At 37.7% G+C, this 19260-nt stretch overlaps 2 protein-coding genes across 5 annotated transcripts in view; one reads left to right on the top strand and one right to left on the bottom strand.

The window, feature by feature from the left end:
* Positions 1-19260, bottom strand: part of LOC105392277 (sodium/potassium/calcium exchanger Nckx30C) — a 59248-nt gene that overhangs the window by 24201 nt on the left and 15787 nt on the right. The window lies entirely within an intron of this gene.
* Positions 15932-17825, top strand: LOC105392276. The gene is made up of 2 exons (XM_011563880.3): positions 15932-16076; positions 16421-17825. The coding sequence occupies exons 1-2, from the start codon at positions 16064-16066 to the stop codon at positions 17770-17772; spliced, it is 1365 nt and encodes a 454-aa protein (XP_011562182.3). The 5' UTR covers positions 15932-16063; the 3' UTR covers positions 17773-17825.

Raw genomic sequence — 19260 nt, 5'->3', positions numbered from 1 at the left:
TACCTTTATTTTACATTATTTAGGGATTAATTAAATAAAATATACTTATACAAGTTTAAATGAGTACACTCATATATTTTTATGAACCTTATATGAATATATGTACCTACCTACTTTATTTCTGAAACAAAACTAGCACGTTATAACTAAGTAACATTAATTATATAATTTGATAATAATAAAAAAAACATAAATAAGACATTGTTACCTAATAAGATTAACACGATTTAAAGATTTCCTCGCTTTTCAAAGTCAGTATCATCAGGAGCTTGATTTGAAAGGCTTGTGAAATTTAAACTTGATATTTATGATTGTTCGATACATTTTAGAAAAAAAGCCCGGGGCATGACTAGACCTATTTTTAGGGAATTCTCAAGGACTTTCAGAACATGAGGGATGAAAACTAAATTAAAGTAAGGAGGTAAGTACCTACCTCTTACCTACGTGCATGATTAAATGACAAAATCTAGTTTGCGTTTTCTGTTTGCAAACACGTTGATTATCTCATCAACGTCCACGGCCACGTCTTTATGAATGTTTAGAAGAGCGAGCCCAGATAATCTTTCCTGTGCCATTGAGGCACGCAACCAGGATTTTACCCTGCGAAGAGTCGAAAATGACCTCTCAGCGGTAGCTACGCTCACCGGAAGTGTTGCCAATATTTGTAAAAAACATTTTATATTGGGATATAAATCCTGGTCGCATTCCATAATGAGATGAGCTACCGTCTCTGGTATGGCGGAATTGTTTTCACTTTCTCTTTTCCATTTGGCCATCCAGAGTCGGTATTCATTGATTACTGTTGATGGGCTATCTTTTATAAAATGCCGGTACATCTGGACTACTTCTTTAACTGTATCTACGTGGATTTCAGGGTCGACATTCGATTTGGGGAGAAAAACACCCAACCGAAATAGGTCTAGTACTTCCGGAGACAATCTGTGTGTTAAATCATTGCTCACATTATCCAATAGCGGTATATATACGGATTTCCGGAAATACTCTTCGACCGAATTCGCCTGATAATTGGGTCTGTTTTTTTGTCTTCCAACTGTACGTGGGGATTTTAAGGTAACATCCAACTGTTTTGCTTGCTCTGTAGCCTCGGAAAATAATTGCTTGAACACAGACTCGGCGTTTTGGCGTTTCGTACCTAATACTTCCAGGACATCCTTTATAGCATCGGTGGCTCTTTTGATGTCAATTGATGCAGTTTGCAGTAAGCGGCTCAACGAAACTGTAGTTCCTGAAATGAAAAATGTTATCTGACTCATAGAAACCAAATATTTATACAATACATAAATAACTAGTTATGATTTTCTTTTACTTACCTAGAACATCGCACAGGCATATAGATGTAATGATAAAATCAGAGCTTCGTATCGTTTGCAAGAGACAGTGAGCGTCACTTGAAGTTTTGTTATCTTGCCATGACGATATTATCTCCAAAGCGTTACAAATTTTAACCAAATTATCGCCTTGGAATTGTAAATGGCCGTCATGTCTCTCTACCCATCGTGTTTCACATATACTCTGTATTGCACCGCCAAGTTCGTCCGTGAATATTCTATGCCTTTTTGCAGATGCGTTTGCAAAGGCTACAATTTTTCTCATTGTTCCAGTAGTGTTTCTGCACGAAACGACGTTTGATGACTTGGCCAATGAGTTATTTAAGGCATGATTACTACACGGGCAACGTTTTGCGTTTACAGCTTTTTTGCACAGTTCCTGCACAGCACCTTTTACATCTGAGGCCATTACAGAACAGCTGTCCGTTCCTATGCCTACGCAGTACGCTAAATCCAGTTCAAATTTGCCGCATATATTTTCAACGATTTTCGCTAATTGTATGCCTGTGAGTCGCAATTCTTTTGAGTCTTCTGCGGTCTTTGCGTTTTCGCAGTCTAGCATTTCGTAGGCATCGCAAAAGCATATGAAATCTTCCTTGATTCCTACATCATTACTCAAATATCTTAATGATAGACTCATCTGTTCCGTATGCGATACATCAGTTGTCTCGTCAAAAATTATCGAATAAAACTTAGCTTTTTTTACGTTTTGCAATATAGTTCTCTGGATGTGTTCTTTACAAATGTTTATCAATTCATTTTGTACTGTTTTACTTATATAAGTGGCTTTTGAACTTGCTGTTTTTAAATGGTTTAGTAGTTGTGAATCGCCTGCATCTATTCTGAACTTTAACAGTGCCCGAAAATTGCCTTCAGAAGATACATCACTACGGTTAGTATTTGTGCTGAGAATGTCACCATCGTCCCTGTGTCCACGTAAGGGTATATTTTGACGGCCGCATAATATTATAGTTTTTATTATTGGTCGTAAGCGATCCCTATTTTCTGCCACTTGCTCCATTCTTTGTGTCGAAATTCGGTTCGCGATATCGAGCTCTGGCTTATGATGACACGCCAAAAAGCTTTTCCCCCTTTCAACAGCCGCCTTATGGTATTTATTACCTTGATGCTTCAGTAATAAACCATTTTCACCCAACAAGTTATTGAAGCATTTCAATGGTTCATTAACAAGACGTCCGGGGTTAGATCTCACGGAATCAATATCAGAATTAGCTAGAAATAATGAACAATATTTACAATAAAGCCCCTGATCTTTATGTGATAGCACAAGCCAATGGAATTTCTGGAGATGTGACCGTTGAACATGTTTTTTGTACGATTTTCCATTTTTTTGTATGATCTCGTAGGGAAAATCGTAGTCAAGTGGAGGCACCCAATGATTTTCAAGTAATAGAGCTTTAGTAGCATCTGGTAGTTCACGCATTTTTTTTGTATCAGAAACATAGTTTCCTATATCCGAAGCAAATGCAGAGTTCAATGACATGTGTGAGTCAGCAGTGTTAGTTGATGATGATGACGGTGCTGTTAGAGCTGTGGCCGTGCACTGATCAGAAGAAGAAGCAATAGCAAGGTTATCATTGTTAATAACTGAATGACGCCCAATTTCACAAACATCATTTGATGCGACAGCTTCGATTTCAACTCTTGGTTTCTTAATAAAATATGTGTTAATTTTTCGCGTAAAAGCCGTATTTTGGTTCCGTTTGGTACCACCACCCTTTTTCTCTGCATTACCCTCATTCTCATCACCCTGTAAACAATGCAACAAAGAACATGCACAATTGCACAAGCAAGCAATAGTCAGCAAAACAAAATAAAAAGTATGTAAGTAGTTAAATACCTATTTAAAACCACTTTTACGATGAACATATAATTAGTAGGTAGAGGTAGTCACATTGGTCATTTCATTACGCCGGTCAGACAAATACGCATACGCATAATACATATTCATAGAAAAAATGCCCCGCCACCGCCGCCGCCGCCGCCCGCCCGCGCGAGAGCAGCGCCCGAAATTCACTCACTCGGCTTCAAACATACCTACCTACCTAATCGCACCTATCTCTACCTACTCTATCGCGCAAACAAATGCCTCCGCTGCCGATGCCGTGCCGTGCCGCCGAGCGAGCTGCTCTCAACGCAGCGGACGGCCGAAAACGGCCTGCAGTAAGTAGGTACTTACAATAAATAACTTAATTAAATACAAACTGAACCAATATAACCCAAATAAATAAAACCATCGCAAATCCAGATGGGCTATACTAGGCAATAATTAATAAATGCTTAGTGGATATTATATTTGATAATTAGGTATTATGTAAGTACCTTACGTACTTATTTAAAATTTAGTTTGCTATTACGGAAAGCTGCGATAGTAGGTGTAGGATTAGAAATAGGAATAATGGACAATAAGTTATTTAGGATGTTTTAGTATTACTTATTAGTAAGTTATAAAGTTACCAACCCACCCAGCCCCAGCCCTAAAAATAAAACAAACAAACACACACACAAATATTTTTGACTTACCATTTTTTCTATATACGTAGAACAGTTCAATAACAATAAACACTAACACTTAACACGTATTGCTAGGTTTGTTTTAAACCAAAAAATCCAAAAATAACAAAAATTTAAGTTATCCGTAACTTTTCCGATTGTTGAAAAAAAATGAGAAGGACCGCAAGGAAGGAAGTACGTAATTTGAAGTCTGTGAACGCTTTCCGCGCCAACTGTCAAAATACCTATGACGTACGACGTAGGTTTGACAGGAAATGCATGATGCATGACACATACTCTGTGAGTGTTCTACGTTTCGTTCCACGCACGCAAATATTTTTTGTATTTTTCTGAAGAAAAAATTCACACTGCATAGATATTTCTTTTATCTAAAGTGATAAATTAACTTAATTATAATATTAAAATACCGTGGTGTGATATCGCAAGCCATTTAGGTGATGGGCATGCCCATCTTGCCCATATGGGTGTATCCGCGCCTGCCACCATTCTTAGAGCGAGAAATCCAACATGCCATAGAGTCACTTAGACTGTCGAAAAGCCCTGGAGAAGATGGCATCACAAATGAAATCTTAAAAGCAATCGTAGAGCCTTTGACACCTCTACTTACCTATCTGTTTAATGAAATAATAAGTCAAAAGATAATTCCACAACAATGGGAAACTGCAGTGATAAGACTACTCTACAAAAAAGGTGACCCCAAAGAAATTGGTAATTATAGGCCAATTAGTCTTCTCCAGACAATTTATAAACTGTTCACTCAGTTAATACTTAAACGAATATCGCAAACACTAGACTTCAATCAACCGAGAGAGCAGGCCGGTTTCAGAGCTAAGTTCTCCACAACTGACCACATGTTCACATTGACCCAGATCGTTGAAAAATTCTCAGAATTCAAAAAAACTATATACATTGCATTTGTGGATTACGCAAAAGCATTTGATTCCATATTACATGATCCACTGTGGCATGCTCTAAAAGAACAAGGAGTCCCCAAACAATACGTTGAAATATTAAAGGAAATCTACTCTAAAAGCAAGGGAGTAGTCAAACTAGAGCGGAAGGGCGACCCCTTCGTTATCAAACGAGGAGTGAGACAAGGAGACCCTGTTTCCCCAAAACTTTTTACAGCTCTATTAGAATACACCTTCAGAAGATTAAATTGGGACTCTATTGGACTGAACATTAACGGAGAGCAACTAAATCATCTGAGATTTGCTGACGACATAGTGCTCCTGAGTGAAAGCCATGAAGAGTTACAATTTATGCTCAGCACATTAGATGAGCAAAGTAGAGCGTGTGGATTAGCTATGAATCCCGATAAAACATGTATACTCACAAACGGCGAACAGAAAGACACACTTGTCCAAGGGAAACTAGTGAACTACGTCCAAAACTATGTCTACCTGGGTCAAAATATTGCTATGGAAAACTGGGGCATCAAAGAAGTGGAGAGAAGAGTAGCGAAAGCGTGGAACAAATACTGGTCGTTGAAAGATGTCTTCAAATCCAAATTGCCATTAGGACTAAAAAAGAAAGCCTTCGACTCTGTAGTACTGCCGACGCTACTCTACGGCTGTCAGACCTGGCCTCTTACAAAAACAATAACCAACAAATTACAAGTTTTCCAAAGATCGGCAGAAAGAAGTATGTTAGGCTTAAAACTAACAGACAGAGTGAGGGCGTTGGACATCAGACATAAAACAAAACTCATAGACGCAGTAGAGATGGCATGTAGCTTAAAATGGAGATGGGCTGGCCATATATCACGAGTGACAGATGGACGATGGAGCGAAAGGGTGCTGCACTGGCAGGTACGGGACACCCGGCGCGGGCGAGGCAGGCCGCGGCGGCGCTGGGTGGACGACATCGTGCAGCTGGCGGGCAGGACCTGGACGCGGCTCGCGGCAGACAGGGACCACTGGAGACGGATGGAGGAGGCCTACGTCCAACAATGGACGTCCCAGACTACAATTATTTAAGAAATACTTGCATGATTTAAATAAATTTTTATGTTTTGTTTAATGGAATTTAAATTATTAATATTAATTAAGGCTTAATTTAGTAAATTATATTAGTTATTGCTATTGGTTTGTATGATAGTAATGTTTATTAAATTAATTTAATTATGCATTTAAATTATTAATATTAATAGTAATTTTGTAAAATATATATAATATGGTAAATGATATTTAAAATTTTATAATTTGTTAAGTACATGAAATGTTGAATTTTTAGGTTAATACAATGAAATATTTATTTTAATTTTACACTATGAAATATTTAACTAATGATTGAATTATTATGATTTTAATGTATTCTCTATCGCATGGAATTTCTATTAAGTTTGGGAAAATAAAGGCTATAATAATAAAATGGCATTAGTTGTACGTATACCTATGTACATGGGCACACGTATTCTAAGTGTGTTATTCTAAAATAATGTGTTTTTAAATCCGATAAGTATGTACTACTTTGAATCCTAATCATGGAAACCATCAATACGCGTCGTATGGAATGAATATTGGGAATACTGTAACATACACATACATACATGATAAAAAACCGAAAGGGCCAAGGGGGTCGCGAAATATTTTTTTATACCAGGGGGGTCGCGTCATGAAAAAGGTTGAAAAACACTATTCTAGCCATTATCTACCAATCAGACCACAACATATCAGTAGAACACACCAATCCGTTACTAAGAATTCCTAATAAATGAACCCTTGAACACTTTTCTTTATACTTTTTATACGAGTATAACTGTAAGGAATGTAAAGATTTTATGTTTGATATGCGGCATTCTCCGGTTTAAACCGGTTAAACCCGTATATCTCGGCAATTGTTCCGGTCATTTCGCACAAAAACCGCTTAGCGCCTGCCATTAACGCGCGAGACTAAACAAACGGCCAAATGACAATGGGCAGATTGGGACCACCCTCCAATAGCATTAAGACTAACATCGTTGGATAGGTCTTGTCAATAGGAATAACTTTTGCTATGACAGCTTTGTTGTCACAGTGGTCCGTTCAGAGATATTTGACTTATAAGTTCGGATACTCGTCAGTTCATCTTACTGCTATTGGAGGCTGGACCACCCTCCAATAGCAGTAAGACTAATATCGTTGGATAGGTCTTGTCAATAGGAATAACTTTTGCTTTGACAGCTTTGTTGTCACAGTTGTCCGTTCAGAGATATTTGACTTATAAGTTCCGATACTCGTCTGTTCATCTTACTGCTATTGGAGGCTGGACCACCCTCCAATAGCAGTAAGACTAATGTCGTTGGATAGGTCTTGTCAATAGGAATAACTTTTGCTTTGACAGCTTTGTTGTCACAGTTGTCCGTTCAGAGATATTTGACTTATAAGTTCCGATACTCGTCAGTTCATCTTACTGCTATTTGAGGCTGGACCACCCTCCAATAGCATTAAGACTAATATCGTTGGATAGGTCTTGTCAATAGGAATAACTTTTGCTTTGACAGCTTTGTTGTCACAGTTGTCCATTCAGAGATATTTGACTTATAAGTTCCGATAGTCGTCAGTTCATCTTACTGCAAAAATACATTGCGGATTGGCGGTAATTAATAATACAATTGCTTGTTAGCTGCCATTTTCTTAATAAACGTGACAGGTGAACTGTCACTTCACAAAGAGGTCACCATATACGATGACCACAAACACAACACTCCTCCACCATTAATTTTAAGACTACATTTTATCCTATCGGAACTTATATGTCATAAATCTCTGAACGGACAACTGTGACAACAAAGCTGTCAAAGCAAAAGTTATTCCTATTGACAAGACCTATCCAACGACATTAGTCTTACTGCTATTGGAGGGTGGTCCATCCTCCAATAGCAGTAAGATGAACTGACGAGTATCGGAACTTATAAGTCATATATCTCTGAACGGACAACTGTGACAACAAAGCTGTCAAAGCAAAAGTTATTCCTATTGACAAGACCTATCCAACGATGTTAGTCTTATTGCTATTGGAGGGTGGTCCCAGCTCCCATATATTTTTGCCCATCCTCTTTTCTCCAGAAGAGCCGAGAAATTTGCAATGTTTGGAGAAAAATGGGTTATAAAATCCAGTCTTTCTAGCCGTAGCCTTTTTGAGACCATTACTTATTTTATTACATTATTTGGTCACTATGAATTTATAATTATTTAAATTATCTATTTATACTTAAAAAATCCTTTGTACATAATTTTTATCCTAGAATGAATGCACAGCCCCAGGGTGTCAAAGATAAATACATGTGAGAGTATAGTTATAGATACTTTTAAATCTCATCATGTGTCTGTAAGTATGTTCGTTTGTCCGTGTTATCGATAGTTTTCCAAAGTACATAATTAAGAAGATGACTTATTCATAATTATTTTACGCTACCATTTTTCCTGTAATATTTTTTAAGAAACCCCGACGTTAAACAGTAAAATGTCGATAGCGTTTACACGGCAAAGCGGATTTTGTTAAAATATGGCTAAGCACACCCTTAGTAACATTATACATGCTGTGTTTCGCGAATTAACACGCGAGATCTGAGATTTTTTTTCCGTTGGCATTTACACTCACGGGCAATGAAAAGTTTCCACTGAGAAAAGTATTACATTACTCCTAATCGGAAAAGGCTAGCTTAATGATGCCTTTGTAACATTGAAGTACATTTAATAGAGTATCAGGATATTACCAACAGTAATATAACAGTAATATTTTGTTCAAATTAAATTTTTAATTAAATATGTGAAAAAGATTGGGTTGTTTGGACTCGGCATTTTGAGTGAGTGTAGCTTAAAAATACCAAGTAGGTATTATGTTTTAGTTCCTTTACCACATAACTTCGGCGTTACGCAGTTGTGTCTCCGGCGGTGTGCGTCATAAATAACGTCTAAATGTCCTCCTATTGTGAACATCATCCATTAAGCACAAAGGCCGCAAGAATCCCGCTCCGCTACCGAAATATTTCAACCATTTTCAAATGGATTTTCCGCGTCGATATTGTGATTAGATTTTAGCGTCAACGCCTAGTTGGTGTATTTTAATAAGGGCGTAAAGTGTAAACTCATGAAAATCTCGGGAACAAACAAGTAGTACCATAGAATATCAATTACAGTAATATTCGATTATGAAGTAAAAAATAATAATTTTAGAGTTGTCAAAACATTATGTTCTTCAAAAAAAAATACTTTTTCTTAATTATTTATAGTTTCAGAACGTAAGGCTGTCCGCACAGCGAATATTTAGCCTGGCGAAATAAATTCGCGCGAATTATATTCCGCGCTCGAAGTTCATCTGTTCACACCGCGAATAAAATTTCGAACGAATTTTGTCACTTCTATGCAGATCCTGGCTGAGAAAATCCGCATTTGCGGATACTTCTTAAGCTCACACTTCTCTATATTCTGTCAGATTTATAGATTTTAACTACCACTTTCACAACTCGAAGTTAGCAAAAATTAAAGGTAGTTGGCTAAATTGACATTGAGTATTGGGTAACTTCATGTTTGGTAGATTCACTCAAATAGGAACTGGGTAGGTATATTTATGTCTTTGTGACTGGAAACTAAGTAATAAGTAGATATAAAGGTCACAACACACAAGGCTGGCTATGAACTATTAGCTGAGGCAGTATCAAGTGGACTGCATTTTATCTTTAGCAGATCTTCCTTTGTGGTGTCACGACTACATAGGCATTCTATTTTGCTTCATATCCATATATATCGCTAGGGAATGTGTAAGTACCAAGTATAATAATACAATCACAGGCAATGAAAAAGTTCCACTCACAAAATTCCGACACCAAACGATCCCAATTGTTTCAAACATTTAATTTCAAATTTGAATAAAATATTACCGTTTTAGTTGGTATTACACTGCCGGGCAATGAAAAAGTTCCACTCACAAAATGCCGACAACAAACGACCCCAATTTTTCCAAACATTTTATTTAAAATTGGAACAAAATATTACCGATTTTAGTTGGAAATATCCTGATGCTCTGTTAAATGTACTTCGATGTTGCAGAAGGCGTCATTAAGCTAGCGTTTTCCATTTAGAAGTAACTTTGTGTTTTTCTTAGTGGAACCTTTTCATTGCCCGTGAGTGTATCCTGATGCTTTGTTAAATGTACTTCAATGTTTCAGAATGCGTCATTAAGTTAGCTTTTTCGGATAAGGAGTAAGTTGGTTCTTTTCTCATTGGAACCTTTTAATTGCCCGTGAGTGTATATTGAAATTTATACCTAAGGGATAAAAACCACTAAGAACAAATAGATAACAGAATGAAGCGGTAAGTATATTTTTTATGTCCCTTACAGAATATATTAAATAAATATTTATGTATTTTTTAGTGCATATACCTATGCCCTATGTATGTACTACTTCCGCTTTTTTCAGCAACACAGAATCTTAAAGTTTATTTACCGAAATAACCTCTGAAAAACAATATCCCATAGATCATCAGTCTACTAGTTTGTAAAAATTGACGTTCATCAGAAAATTTTATACGAGTATTTATACGATGAATTTAAACATTTGACTTTGACTTTTGACTTTGACTTCATCATCACAGTGCTGAAACACTGAGAGCATGCTTAGAGCCTCTTCATGTAAGCCTTATCTTGAATATTCATGCTTCATGCTACAGCAGCAAGATCTGAAAATATACAAAAACACACAAATGTGCTTGAAGCAAGCTTTGTGGACACGTATTTTACACACAAGAGCAATGAATAGGTTCCAGTGACATTAGCACCCATCATCATACATCATCACGACCCATCACGTCCCCACTGCTGGGGCACGGGTCTCCTTCCAATGGAGGAAGGGTTTAGGCCTAGTCCACCACGCTGGCCAAGTGCGTAGGTACGGTGGCCTGCGCCTAAAAGTATACAGGCGGAGTTTTTAAAATAGCGATCCCTGATGATAAAGGGACCAGCTACATCTGTTATAAATCCGGGGACGTGTTGTGTGTGATGTGTGTAGCAGTGGTGTTTATGTGGATATGCTTGAGCAGCATGTGAGCTTGAGATCGCTATTTTAAAAGCTCCGCCTGTATACTTTTAGGCGCAGGCCACCGTACATAAGCGATCGATTAGCTAATCTACTCTAATCACTCCTAAATGGAAAAGAGTAGCTTATATTGACGCCATCTATATTGAAGTACATTTAACAGAGCATCAGAATATTACCAACACAAAAAGGAAATATTGTGTTCAAATATGATTAGGCCATTTGGTGTAAGCATTTTGTAAGTGAAACTATTTCATTGCTCGCGAGTGTAGTTAATACAGGTGTAAATTATATTATGATGTCGATAAATTGAACCACTTTCATAGAAACATACCGTCGTTAAATGTTTTTAAAAATTCACAGTAGGTATCAAACTTGGTATGGTCATTTTCATGGATTTGTTTCTTTCAGACACTTGTTTAGTTTGACTAGTAGATCATGTGGTTAAATTTGTCGGCAAAATCGCTTTTACATTGCTTTTACACCAAGTATAAAGTGAAGAAAAAAGTGTCGCACAGACAAACATATAGAAAGGGTTGGGAGGAGGCTAAAATAAATTGAATACCAATTATCAAGAATGGTCTGAAAAGGCTGTAATCTTTACAACCTAACATACCACACTACCTATATTATCTGTCTATGCGACGTTATAGAATACGCTTCGCAGCTTGACATCCAAAGCAAAAAACAAACACACATTAAATTATTAGATTCGGTTCGTTCGGACACCTTTCCGACGAGAGACAAAAAAGATAGATTTGGTATTGCACTGTAACCTGAAATTAACAGAGATGATAAAATTGATAATTGATGCAAGACGAAAAGCCATAGTTAGCGTAATTGGCAGTTGTCCAAAATATCGTTTCAGTAAAGTGTCTGAATGTTTCGTAGTAATAATTAATTAAGCACTTTAATTAGTTCCCAAATCGAACTAGTCACTAACAGAGCCACTATGTATTTTTTTCACACAATCACAAATAACACAAAACACACATTCACATAATAGAGTGTAAAAAAGCGTATACTTAATGTGTAACCAAATTTTATAGGTACTTTATCGCTTTTGGAAGCCTCACACTCCATACATGATGGAACTTATCCAAAACATGAATTATTAAGTAAAATACTACCTTAAAAATATCAACTGATACCAATGGCTTGCCCGCCCTTCTAAATAAAATATGAGCCTATTTCCTAACAGATCTAGTTTTAATGAGGTTATGATTACTGAACTACAAAATCAAGTGTGAATAGGGACTCTATGTTGAATATTTAATGTTAAACCGTGTTCTTTGTTTGTCGTATGGTGGGATTTTATGTGTAACTGTAAATTAATACATACTTTTAAAGAATATACTCAATAGTTGGATTACTAAACTTTTTTTGTAATGGATGCATGTACTAATAAGTTTAGCGAACGTAAATATGGCCATAACTACTATCATATAGGAGAAAAGATATCAGGACAGGTAGAAATAAATTGCAGTATCTATTCGTACAAAATAAAAGAAAGTATTATTATTATGAGTGTCATCACTAAATGAAGAGAATGATGAATATTATCAACAGTAACCGACTAACTTATTGAAACGATGTTGGCCCGACTAGCTCGCTCGCTTGCTAACTTACAGTGTGGTCTGCGCTTTATAGTTATACCTTATTTCTTGTTTTTCTATGTTGCAATTTTCTTGTTTTTAAAGCAACTTTTATCGTATAAAATGGCTTTAGAAGCCGAGCATAAAAGTCACTTTAGAAGGACTTCTCGGCTAATTGAAACTTCAGTGCAAGTAGTTTTAAAATTGCACAGTAATGTTGTCGCTGACATTGTTAGTGGTTTTTCTTTCAGCTTCGGCTTTAACTTTGTGCTTGAAGAAGTTTATTTTATTAAGCACTTTTGACGACTTTTTACTTGTAGCGATAATACAGTAGACTTTTTTTTTTAAGGTATACGTTATACTTAAAATATACACCAAACTGTTTTTTTAATTATGGGAGTATAAATTTAAGCATTAATTTGGCATGGCTAATTAATTTAAAAAAACATGGAAAGTTGAAAACAATAGAGAATCTATATTATCATAGCCTTATTAAGGTTTAAGCAGCTAAAATAAGTTTATTAGTTGTTGTAAACAACATGTACGTTAAGGTTTCCCAACAAAGATGTTGGAGTTTTGTTCAGCGGGGTTTTAACTAAAAGTTTTCAGCCGGGAACAGCTCCGTTAGACCAAATAGATTGTTGTTTGTAGGAAGTTCCAAGACTTATACTTTATACCTACTTTCGTAAGGGTATCAAAATAAACTAAATAAAAAAATGCTCTTATACAGGGTGCTGCAAAATTGGTATACTAAGCCGAAACCTACATGTGCAGCATGGTATATCTAAGCCCGAATCTGAAATCAGAATTTGGAAATTCGCGAAAAAATATATATTTTCCCATAGTAAAAAGTCACGTGACCAACAAAGTTTCTATAGAAAATGAAAAAAAAAAAACGCGAATTTTCAAATTCTGATTTCAGTTTCAGGCTTAGATATACCATGCTGCACATGTAGGTTTCGGCTTAGTATACCCTTTTTGCAACACCCTGTATATTTAACAATTTAAGTCATGGTGTCGTAGCGGATTAGGACTCGGCTTTCATTCGTGAGGCCGTGGGTTCGAATCCTGCCATCAGCCTGCCAAGTACCAATGATTCTTTAGAAAGACGGACTTTAGACGGACAACGCCGTGTACTGTAAACTTATAAGTTATAACACCCTGCTTTATGCGTCGGAAGTTGAAAAAGCTCGAGTTTAAAGCCACCACAAAACAGACTGTAACCTATGTTATAAAAAGATTTATCTGCGCCAGTGGCCCTCTTCTCACCCGTACACCATAAAATATATTTGTTGAAACCGTACTCTTGATGCAATCCTACATATCCCATCTTTACGATCAAAGTCGGGTGATAGAAACAGAAGTGCGGATCGGCCATTGCGAGTCCGACACTAACTACAAAAGACGGAAAAATTCAGTCCAATTTCTCAAGAAGTCCCTCTTGAGCCGTTCCAAAGTGCTTCTTATGACGGCGGGGAAGAACGCTGTTTCGAATAACGCGATAATAATGGAGGGCCACGAGAGCTGTAAATGGCAAATGGGTGCTTGAGTCCATCTGGAATGAGGTCGAATTTGTATTGACAATTGAAGTTTAAGGCGTTGTTCACAAAAGGGATACTTCTGAATGGGAGATTTTCAACCATAGACAACCACCATAGACAAAAACCGATTATAGATGGCGCTAGTAAAACTTCATACTCAACAGCACTGCATATTTTTTTTTAGCCGGCGTGGATTCCAGTCCTTTCAGCCAATACAAAAACCCAATGGATGTGAATTCAACCATATGCAATAACTAGCTGTTATATTATGCATATTATTAAGTGTTAACTAGTTTAAGACAGCATTGTACCATTTATGACATATTCCGTCCCCTCAGAAAAATGCAGCTCATAAAAAACGACAGGCCATCCATTGGTCAATTTTGGGACTTAAACGTCAAAAAAAAAACTCCCATTGGGGCGCATTGCACTGGCGCAGTGGCGGTCGAGGCGATCCCTCGCCAGCCTTGTTCAGAAGTAGGTCGAGTTATCCGATTTTTACAATGAATATGCTTAAGCAAATATAGCTCTCAGTCTACTATATTCGTCAGTTCCTTCTCGGATTTGCATGTAGAGTTCAAGAAAGACTATGTAGGTACCTATGTAAAAATACACCTATACAGGGTGTTGCAAAATTGGTATAGTAAGCCGAAACCTACATGTGCAGCATGGTATATCTAAGCCTGAAACTGAAATCAGAATTTAAAAAAATTCGCAAAAAAAAATCATTTTCCTTAGGAACTTTATTGGTCACGTGACTTTTTACTATGGAAAATTAAATATTTTTTTCGCGAATTTCCAAATTCTGATTTCAGTTTCGGGCTTAGATATACCATGCTGCACATGTAGGTTTCGGCTTAGTATACCAATTTTGCAACACCCTGTATAGCGATGAAAGATCGTTTATCATTGCTCGTGAGTGTATTTACATATTACATAGGTACATAAGTTGGATTTCATTAATGAAAACTTTCAGGAAGCTATTTTAGCTTGAGTGAAGAGTGAACATAATGATGGCTCAAATTTTACCCTCATTAGGGTAAAAGTCCCTTGTCCCGCAATAATTAGGGGACGGACCTCCGAGAAACCTGAGACTCGCCTGTTGAGAAAACTCGCAAAAGAAGGAAGACTTTCAGCTCAGATAAGCATCGCAATATTTGAGTCTTACTTACGATTTAAAAAAAATGCAGATACAAACACTTTTGTTAGAAAGTACAAAATATTAGGACACCGGACAGTACCATAATATTAATATGGCCGAACTAGAAACTTAACGTATATTGAGCGCAAAACGAACAAACTGTACCTACCACATACTAAACCGATACGCTGCTGACTCAATCGGGACGAAAAGTATATCTAGGGGTCTCTCTACAAGTCTACAAGAAGACGAACAAGAATTGTCCCGGATTGGTGCCGAGTGAGTGAAAATTCTCGTTCCTTCGTACGTCGATAGAGAGTGACCCCCTACTAGTATCGTAGTCGTAGCCCAATGCCACTACCTATTCGCCCTATATTTTCGATACACGGCTACCCGGCTGAACCCGACGGCTCTACGTAACGACCCGACACTTACAAATGTTATTTATCGCTGAGGAAAACCCTTCTGTTAGCCGCAAAATCGTTGTTTATCTGCGCGCAAAAAATGCGGTTTTCGTTCAACCCTGGAAAAAAGCTGTTGTAAGTTTGTTGTCGTGTTTCGAAGAAGGCTCATTATTCTGAGAAGCCTTAAATTATGGTTTCATCAAATGGCAAGGATGAAGTTTGTATTATTAAAAAACTAAGGAAAACTACAACCCTACTTGACAGCCCCAGCCCCAGTATAATATTTTTTATCTCTTTTTTATGCTTTTTTATATATCCATTTGACACACAGGGTTGTCAAGAAGGATTGCTATGTCAACTGATACTGAAATCTGCATTTTCAAAAACACTATTATTGCTATCATTTGTGTTCTCGTTTACTCGTATATTTAGATTTCTATACATTTAACTAATAAAGTCAACTTTTTGTTTAAAAAAACAATGTTTTCTTCTGGTAAGTTGTAAGGTTATAATTATGTTATGTTATGATTTTCTGGTATAATACATCAACTTTCGCCCGTATATTAACTTGATAAATGGGATTTATCTAATAAGTAATTCTTAAAGCCATGAAATTCAGGACTTCTTACTGGCGTTCATTATTTATTCAATAACATCTTGAGTTCTAAACTTCACTACCCATTTCCCAACATTTTTTGAAAACTTTTCTTAATTCACATAAGTACCTATTTACCTACCCTAGTTGAAACTTTAAAACGACTTAAGAAAAGTTGTTTGTTGAAAGATTCAGATGAAACTTAAGGCAGTCTGTTCCAAGAACTTCTTTCCTCGTTTCAGAGTTCCCGCGGCCTCAAATTAACGGGATCAACTTGGAAAACTATATTCCGGAGAGGCAGAGCCCAAATTCGGTCGTATTTATTCACAAAAAATGTCTGTCGAAATCCCAGAGACGGCGGCTCGAAAACAAAAGGAATGGATATGAAAATGTTGACGTCGCAAAAAAGGAAAACCAGAGTCGTTGCGAACAAAGGGGTAGGGATAAGCATGAGAAATGTTGTCGGCTTACGGACGTGTGCCGTGACGGGCGTGGGACGCCCCCGCGCTCCACGTGTCAGCCGCCGCCACCGCACCGCCGCTCAGTACTCGAACATACCGTCAAACTCGTAAAAAATATAACGCCCCTCGTCATCCCGCCTGCCAGTAACACCTCTCCCCCTTTTTACTACACAATAAAAACGATTAAAAAACACAAAAACAAATCCACACCCAAACGGACTGTCGGGACGCAGACAGATGCGGACGACGAGAAAAGAAAATACTCCAGCAAAAGATTGATCGAGACATTCCGTCGAGAGACTGGCTTCAGGGAGAGCACCAGTGTCAGGGAATCATTCAGTCACTCGTCACGATCCGGCACCACCACGGAACAGATACAGTTGAACCAATCACTGGACATGTCAGAAATATCGGAGAAGAAGCATTCCAAGCACTTCGTGAGTCAGGAGTCGTATAAAATGAATCGGAATCAAGAGATGGCGAAGTTTGCCGCTTCGGAATCTTTGGAGGCTTTAGCGACAGCCCTGAGTCGCAGCGCCGGCGGCACCAAGCTAAAGATCCATTTAATGGACGAACGCGGTAAAGCTGTGTTAGCGGAAAGTTTGCAGCGACCTATAGTGGCATGCATAACTGAGTGCGTCGAAGAATTAGTAAAGAAATGCCGTGTTGATCGCCCAGAGCTGGCCTCAGTGAAGAGGGTCGTCACGTGTAATTCAGATAAGCTGGATAGTATTTTGGAAAGACTTACATTCGCACCAGATGGTCATTTCCCGAATGCGGCTGCATCTTCGCTAGTAAACATGACTCCTAGAGTCCAGAAGGCCCGAGTATCGACTCCTCGCATTCCGGAGGAGGATGAATTAAAAGAGGAGTCTTTATCCGACCAAGATATTTCGATTCAGCGCAGTACCTTTGAAAAGAGGTTTGTGAATGAGGGGGCCGAAATGACGGTTTTGTACCCAGCTGAGGAGACGGCGGATAGAAATCAATCGGGGTTCGGTCCTGACGGAGTTCGATTAGGTTGCGGAGAGGTCGGGGGTACAATGGGAGGGTCACTGGACGGGCCCGCGATCCAACCCGGCCTCCGGATCCCTACTAGGTTTTGTTGGACCGATGCTAATAGAAAATTGTAATCTTGTATGTAGGTACTCAGAATTACTAGTTACTCAATAAAATAATTTTGTAATGGCGGTGTTTACGTAACTACAGACGGGAGTGCGGAATGCGAATAGCTAACATTTCGAGAGTGCTACATTACGCGTGGTTCGCTAAATTGTGCTCTTACGTCACTCAAGGAGCAGACTCCCTGATGGCAGCAGATACTCGGCTGCGACAGTGACACGCGTGATGTGATACGCTGAAGGAGATGATGTAATGTATGTGATACTATGCACAACAAAGTAAGCCGATAAAAAATAAAGACGTGGCTCTTATACGCTTGCATGTGTATAATATTTTAAAAGATTTTACATCGATATTTATTCAAAATTACCTAGTAAGTTTACTGAAACTCTCGAAGATTACATAATGATAAAGGGTATTTAACTTTTCTTTTTTATTAAAGCTTAATCAAAGAAAAAACATAGGCACATCGGAAAATCATAAATATTACATTATATTCAAACTCACCTTACACTAATAGCTACCCACACACAAAGACAACACAGTACCTATCACTTCCACTAGCTACTACCCTGGCCCGGTATTAACATGTATCAGTCTATAATCCATGAGATCCGGTTCATCCGGTTGCCTCCTCCCGACGAAGGAGCTGTCGGTAGCTGTCATGTACATCCGGTACAGCACCTGCTCTTCAGAGAGGATCGGCCGGGTGTGGTACACCACTATACCAATGCAGAGAAGGAAAAGAACGGAGTAAATTACGTAGGGTTGCTTTCGCGGGATCATTTCGTTTTGAATGGTTATATTATTATTATTTATGATGAAGGAGAAACTGGAGAAAACACAATATTTATATTGTTCATTGTATGACCCAGTATATGAACATTTGACCATAGAGGAAGTAAAACACTACGATAAAGAGGTTAGTAATATGCAGATAACAGATATAGCCAAACCAGGAATATAAAAACCCTCGCCATATTGCGGAAAAGCAATAGAACTTTTTTCTTGCACTGGTATCATTGACTCAAAATGTCATTTGTCTATTGCTGTCAAACTGTGGTGCTGTCAATGCGTAGGGTTTATTATAGCTTTTGTGAGTTTTTTGTGTTTCCAAATGCCGAAAATTATCCATAGCCGTGAAAGGAAACTAATTTACCACATAAACAAGTATTTGTCGGAGAAAAAGTCCGAGGGATTGGACTTATTTCTACTTGATAACATAACTGATACTATTGTCAAAATGACTGGTAGGTATATAGTATAGTAAGAGCAAATGAATTTGGCAAATTTGTAAGCTATAACTGTAGTTTTGACTGATTATTTATTTATTTATTTATTTATTTATATTTTGGCAACAAACAGTCATTTACAATAAATTTTACACATATATAGTGGTATTATTATAGACCTATAGTGCCGACAATAATCACAAACAATTGATTAACTTATAGCTAGTTGAAGTTGGGTGAGGTAGGTAACTACAGTCCATTAGCAGC

Source organism: Plutella xylostella, chromosome 19 (assembly GCF_932276165.1).
Source record: "Plutella xylostella chromosome 19, ilPluXylo3.1, whole genome shotgun sequence".
NCBI classification, from domain to species: Eukaryota; Metazoa; Arthropoda; class Insecta; order Lepidoptera; family Plutellidae; genus Plutella; species Plutella xylostella.
The sequence above is the reverse complement of the archived record's forward strand: the minus strand, read 5'-3'. Positions and strand labels throughout refer to the sequence as shown.